The sequence below is a fragment of the Electrophorus electricus genome, chromosome 5 (assembly GCF_013358815.1).
Source record: "Electrophorus electricus isolate fEleEle1 chromosome 5, fEleEle1.pri, whole genome shotgun sequence".
NCBI classification, from domain to species: Eukaryota; Metazoa; Chordata; class Actinopteri; order Gymnotiformes; family Gymnotidae; genus Electrophorus; species Electrophorus electricus.
Window position 1 is genome coordinate 22,338,053 of NC_049539.1, and position 6,382 is coordinate 22,344,434.

Below are 6,382 nucleotides of genomic sequence, written 5' to 3' on the forward strand. Positions count from 1 at the left end.
GACCTGTAAAATGATCTCATCAGTTCTTCAAACAGCAAACCTCCCCCTGAGAGAATTGGACCTTAGTCATAATGAATTGCAGGATTCAGGAGTGGAGCATCTCTCAGCTGGGCTGAACAGTTCACACTGTAAAGTAGAGATACTCAGGTAAGATTTCTCTGAATTCATTCTTCAGTGCAAACATTAAGCTGTGAATGTACAGCAGGAAATTTTCAAGATGTCTTTATTTCTACATGCTTAATATGTTATTTAATAAATATTGTGATGCATCAGATTTTAGTGAAAATTGCTGCATTTTCTGAAATTGCCATGGCAAGATGGTAAGGAGAAGGATGGTAAGATGTTATAGAATGTGTTCAATTTTTTTCAAACTGGAGTCTTTCTGGAATTTTTTAATCCTAGCCCTGGTATAAATCAGTTACACTGCATTGTAACTCCCCATCCTGGAAACTGCCAGGACATTTATGAGTAAAACTCCATTCCATTTGCATTGGGATGTGCCATCGTCACTGTAGCAAGGGTTCAGTCCCCAGCAGGCATCATGAAGCTCCCATCACTGGCAGCTGCCAATATCAAGAGTAACCATAACAGTAGAGACTGGAGCCTGCCAGTATCAAGAGTAACCATAACAGGAGAGACTGGAGCCTGCCAGTATCAAGTGTAACTATAACAGGAGAGACTGGAGCCTGCCAGTATCAAGAGTAACCATAACAGCAGAGACTGGAGCCTGCCAGTATCAAGAGTAACCATAACAGGAGAGACTGGAGCCTGCCAGTATCAAGTGTAACTATAACAGGAGAGACTGGAGCCTGCCAGTATCAAGTGTAACTATAACAGGAGAGACTGGAGCCTGCCGGTATCAAGTGTAACTATAACAGGAGAGACTGGAGCCTGCCAGTATCAAGTGTAACTATAACAGGAGAGACTGGAGCCTGCCAGTATCAAGTGTAACTATAACAGGAGAGACTGGAGCCTGCCAGTATCAAGTGTAACTATAACAGGAGAGACTGGAGCCTGCCAGTATCAAGTGTAACTATAACAGGAGAGATTGGAGCCTGCCAGTTGTGAGTAGTTAGCATATTTCCCAGCATCCATAGTCCTGAAAAATTGAGGTTCTTATGAGGTTCTTTCTGGCTGATGATTGACATTAATTTAATCTTAGACAGCCTGTGTAATGGCTTTGAAGGACAAATGAAGGACTATGGAATTTGTTGTTCTAAACAAGCATTTATATTTTTCCTTTTAATCAGTTTTTTCTTTATTTTTTGCTGAAAGACATGTTATAAGGTCATGATATACCAAACATTTGCCATGTTATAGCATACACATGAAATTCACCGGATGTATTAACAGTGAAGGTAGTACATGCTCAAATAATTCAAAAGATTTTCTAACATTGTTTATTGCACAGGAGCACATTCAGAAGGCTCACAGTAGCTCCTGTAACCTGGTAAAACAGGAAGAGTAAAGTGATCATGGTAGCTCCTGTAACCTGGTGAAGCAGGTAGAGTAAGGTGATCATGGTAGCTCCTGTAACCTGGTGAAGCAGGTAGAGTAAGGTGATCATGGTAACTCCTGTAACCTGGTGAAGCAGGTAGAGTAAGGTGATCATGGTAGCTCCTGTAACCTGGTGAAGCAGGTAGAGTAAGGTGATCATGGTAGCTCCTGTAACCTGGTGAAGCAGGTAGAGTAAGGTGATCATGGTAACTCCTGTAACTTGGTGAAGCAGGTAGAGTAAAGTGATCATAGTAGCTCCTGTAACCTGGTGAAGCAGGTAGAGTAAGGTGATCATGGTAGCTCCTGTAACCTGGTGAAGCAGGTAGAGTAAGGTGATCATGGTAGCTCCTGTAACCTGGTGAAGCAGGTAGAGTAAGGTGATCATAGTAGCTCCTGTAACCTGGTGAAGCAGGTAGAGTAAAGTGATCATGGTAGCTCCTGTAACCTGGTGAAGCAGGTAGAGTAAAGTGATCATGGTAGCTCCTGTAACCTGGTGAAGCAGGTAGAGTAAAGTGATCATGGTAACTCCTGTAACCTGGTGAAGCAGGTAGAGTAAGGTGATCATGGTTGCTCCTGTAACTAGTAGTAGATATCATCATCACTGACTAGATATCTTCATATATAAGATATTCTGAGTAGGCTTTATTGACAGCCGTCTCTGGTTGTAGTTTATATTGACGGCCGTCACTGGTTGTAGTTTATATTGTTGTAACTATATCAGACAGGTCTCTGATGGATCATTTCTGACCCAGAATCTACTCCATTTCTCTCAATGAGAAACACAGTCCCCTGCCATGCAAGTAGTGTAATAGAAAACATTCCCTCTTATTACATGTTCAGGCTGTAGTACCAAGCTACAGAAAATAACTGCATGTGAATGAATAGGCTACAGTATGTATATGGTTATATTTATAGAGAAGTGTAGGTAATGTTTATTAGTCTGTTTTATGCTGTTGTAGTCTGTCATATTATATATACTCACCATGTCAGTAGTTTATTATAAATGAACACCAGACCTCCATACCAGACATCACCATGTCAGTAGTTTATTATAGATATACACTAGACCTCCATACGAGACCTCACCATGTCAGTAGTTTATTATAAATGTACACCAGACCTCCATACGAGACCTCACCATGTCAGTAGTTTATTATAAATGTATATTAGACCTCCATACGAGACCTCACCATGTCAGTAGTTTATTATAAATGTATATTAGACCTCCATACGAGACCTCACCATGTCAGTAGTTTATTATAAATGTACATTAGACCTCCATACGAGACCTCACCATGGCAGTAGTTTATTATAAATGTTTATTAGACCTCCATACGAGACCTCACCATGTCAGTAGTTTATTATAAATGTACACCAGACCTCCATACGAGACCTCACCATGTCAGTAGTTTATTATAACGCACAGGGTGAAGCCTCCACTACAGTTCCAGCCTTTCTAGCTACCCCATGCAAGCTGGTCTGGAAATGCATCTCACTCTCTGTCTCTCTCTGTCTGTCTCCCTCCTTTCTGCAGACTGTCTGGTTGTTTGGTCACAGAGGAAGGTTGTTCTTCTCTGGCTTCAGCTCTGAGGTCAAACCCCTCACACCTGAAAGAACTGGATCTGACGTACAACCACCCAGGAGAGTCAGGAGTGAATCTGCTCTCTGCTAGACTGGAGGATCCCCACTGCAGACTGGACACACTCAAGTATGTAAACACACTGTGTTTGGTGTGAACACACACTCCAAATTTGAGAGGCACAAATCCAAGTGAAAAATGATGAATTTGGGAAAAAATGATGAATTTGGGTGTGCACATATGTCAAATAATCACCCATAACAGCAGACACAGATATGAGGTTCAGTCACTTTAATAATTTTCATGTATGTGAGAGGAACAGCTAGTCCAATCTCCTCTGACCCACTTCTAAAAAACAGACCAATTTATACTTCAGTATTACTCAAATACATGCAGTGTCATACATGACACACGTGTTTTTATTCCTTAAATACATACAGTGTCATACTGTTGTACAGTGTGCTGTTATTGTGAGTGAGTGTGTGTGTGTGTGTGTGTGTGTGTGTGTGTGTGTTATAATGAGTTGTAGTACAGTGTGTGCTATTATTGTGAGCGTGTTTATAGTGAATTGTAGTAGTGATGTAAGCCATCACAATAAAGGTGTATTCAGAATTAAATTTCAAAAATATCAGAATACATATAAATGTATAACGTAATGAAAATTGATGCACAGTTCAGTCCACATAAATCACTGTAGTTCAAACTGTGATGGGTTGTGAAAAAGTGAATGCAGAATTGACAAATATTTGTTAACTGTAGAAATCTGTAAAGCAATCATGATGAATCGTGACAGTATGTGATCAGGTTAGTGTTAACACTGCCCTCTAGTGGTGAGGTTCGGTAACACTGCCCTCTAGTGGTGAGGTTCGGTAACACTGCCCTCTAGTGGTGAGGTTCGGTAACACTGCCCTCTAGTGGTGAGGTTCGGTAACACTGCCCTCTAGTGGTGAGGTTCGGTAACACTGCCCTCTAGTGGTGAGGTTCGGTAACACTGCCCTCTAGTGGTGAGGTTCGGTAACACTGCCCTCTAGTGGTGAGGTTCGGTAACACTGCCCTCTAGTGGTGAGGTTCGGTAACACTAGAGGGCAGTGTTACCGTATCTCAGTGGTGAGGTACGGTAACACTGCCCTCTAGTGGTGAGGTTCGGTAACACTAGAGGGCAGTGTTACCGTATCTCAGTGGTGAGCTACTAGTGGTGAGGTTCGGTAACACTGCCCTCTAGTGGTGAGGTACGGTAACTGCTGTACTGCAGTATATCATAACTTTCGGCCCCAAAAACACCTTCATCCCTTTAATTGATAGACTGGAATTTTTGAACTTTCAATCTATGATATAAATAAACAAACAAACAAACATACATACATACATACACACAGTGATTGAGCGCTAATAGCTTAGAGTATTAAAACGTTTCCTTGTCTGTTTTTTACACACACAGATAATACACTATATTGCCAAAAGTATTCGCTCACCATCCAAATCATTGTATGCAGGTGTTCCAATGTCTTCCATGGTCACAGGTGTATAAAGCCAAGCACCCAGACATCCACACTGCTTCTACTAACATGTGTGAAAGAATGGGCCACTCTCAGGAGCTCAGTGCATTCCAGAGTGGTACTATGATAGGATGACACCTGTCTAAGTCCAGACATTTCAGTGTGAGAGAGAGAGACAGAGAAACCCATTTCTGTGTGTGGGTGTGAGTGTGTATGTGAGAGAGAGAGAGACAGAACTATTATCTGTGTGAGACAGAACTATTATCTGTGTGAGAGAGAGAGAGACAGAACTATTATCTGTGTGTGAGAGAGAGAGACAGAACTATTATCTGTGTGAGAGAGAGAGAGAGAGACAAAACTATTATCTGTGTGAGAGAGAGAGAGAGACAGAACTATTTTCTGTGTGAGAGAGAGAGAGACAGAACTATTATCTGTGTGAGAGAGAGAGAGAGGGAGACAGAACTATTATCTGTGTGAGAGAGAGAGAGAGAGAGACAGAACTATTATCTGTGTGAGAGAGAGAGAGAGAGAGACAGAACTATTTTCTGTGTGAGAGAGAGAGAGAGACAGAACTATTATGTGTGAGAGAGAGAGAGAGAGAGACAGAACTATTATCTGTGTGAGAGGGAGAGAGAGAGACAGAACTATTATCTGTGTGTGTGAGAGAGAGAGAGACAGAACTATTATCTGTGAGAGAGAGAGAGAGACAGAACTATTATCTGTGTGAGAGAGAGAGAGAGAGACAGAACTATTATCTGTGTGACAGAGGGAGAGCGACAGAACTATTATCTATGTGTGTGTGTGAGAGAGAGAGAGAGACAGAACTATTATTTGAGAGAGAGAGAGCTAGAGAGAGAGAGAGACAGAACTATTCTCTGTGTGAGAGAGAGAGAGAGAGAGACAGAACTATTATCTGTGTGAGAGGGAGAGAGAGAGAGAGAGAGAGAGACAGAACTATTATCTGTGTGAGAGAGAGAGACAGAACTATTATCTGTGTGTGAGAGAGAGAGAGACAGAACTATTATCTGTGTGAGAGGGAGAGAGAGAGAGAGAGAGAGACAGAACTATTATCTGTGTGTGTGAGAGAGAGAGAGACAGAACTATTATCTGTGTGTGTGAGAGAGAGAGAGACAGAACTATTATCTGTGTGAGAGGGAGAGAGAGAAAGAGAGACAGAACTATTATCTGTGTGAGAGGGAGAGACAAAACTATTATCTGTGTGAGAGGGAGAGAGAGAGAGAGAGACAGAACTATTATCTGTGTGAGAGAGAGAGAGAGAGAGAACTATTATCTGTGTGAGAGGGAGAGAGAGAGAGAGAGACAGAACTATTATCTGTGTGTGAGAGAGAGAGACAGAACTATTATCTGTGTGAGAGAGAGAGAGAACTATTATCTGTGTGTGAGAGAGAGAGAGAGAGACAGAACTATTATCTGTGTGAGAGAGAGAGAGAGAGAGAGAGAGAGAGACAGAACTATTATCTGTGTGAGAGAGAGAGAGAGAACTATTATCTGTGTGAGAGGGAGAGAGAGAGCGACAAAACTATTATCTGTGTGAGAGAGAGAGAGAGCGTGAGAGAGAGAGAGAAAGAGAGAGATGGAGAGAACTATTATCTGTGAGAGAGAGACAGAACTATTATCTGTGTGAAAGAGGGAGAGAGACAGAACTATTATCTGTGTGAGAGAGAGAGAGACAGAACTATTATCTGTGTGAGAGAGAGAGAGAGAGAGACAGAACTATTATCTGTGTGAGAGAGAGAGAGAGAGGGAGGGGGAGAGAGAGAGAGAGAACTATTAACTTTGTTAGAGAGAG

At 41.8% G+C, this 6,382-nt stretch overlaps 2 protein-coding genes across 5 annotated transcripts in view; one reads left to right on the forward strand and one right to left on the reverse strand.

Moving 5' to 3' along the window:
• LOC113568777 (NACHT, LRR and PYD domains-containing protein 12-like) overlaps window positions 1-3,527 on the forward strand; it is a 23,476-nt gene extending 19,949 nt beyond the window's left edge. For 2 of the 4 annotated variants that reach the window (XM_035526172.1, XM_035526173.1), the window contains exons 8-9: window positions 1-147; window positions 3,032-3,527. The exon at window positions 1-147 is cut by the window's left edge and continues 27 nt beyond it. In XM_035526172.1, the coding sequence (XP_035382065.1) occupies window positions 1-147; window positions 3,032-3,233 (349 nt within the window). In that variant the 3' untranslated portion in view covers window positions 3,234-3,527. The remainder of the gene's footprint in view (window positions 148-3,031) is intronic. The other 2 variants (XM_035526175.1, XM_035526174.1) reach the window with 2 other exon arrangements.
• Window positions 1-6,382, reverse strand: part of LOC118241364 (NACHT, LRR and PYD domains-containing protein 3-like) — a 520,672-nt gene that overhangs the window by 68,905 nt on the left and 445,385 nt on the right. The window lies entirely within an intron of this gene.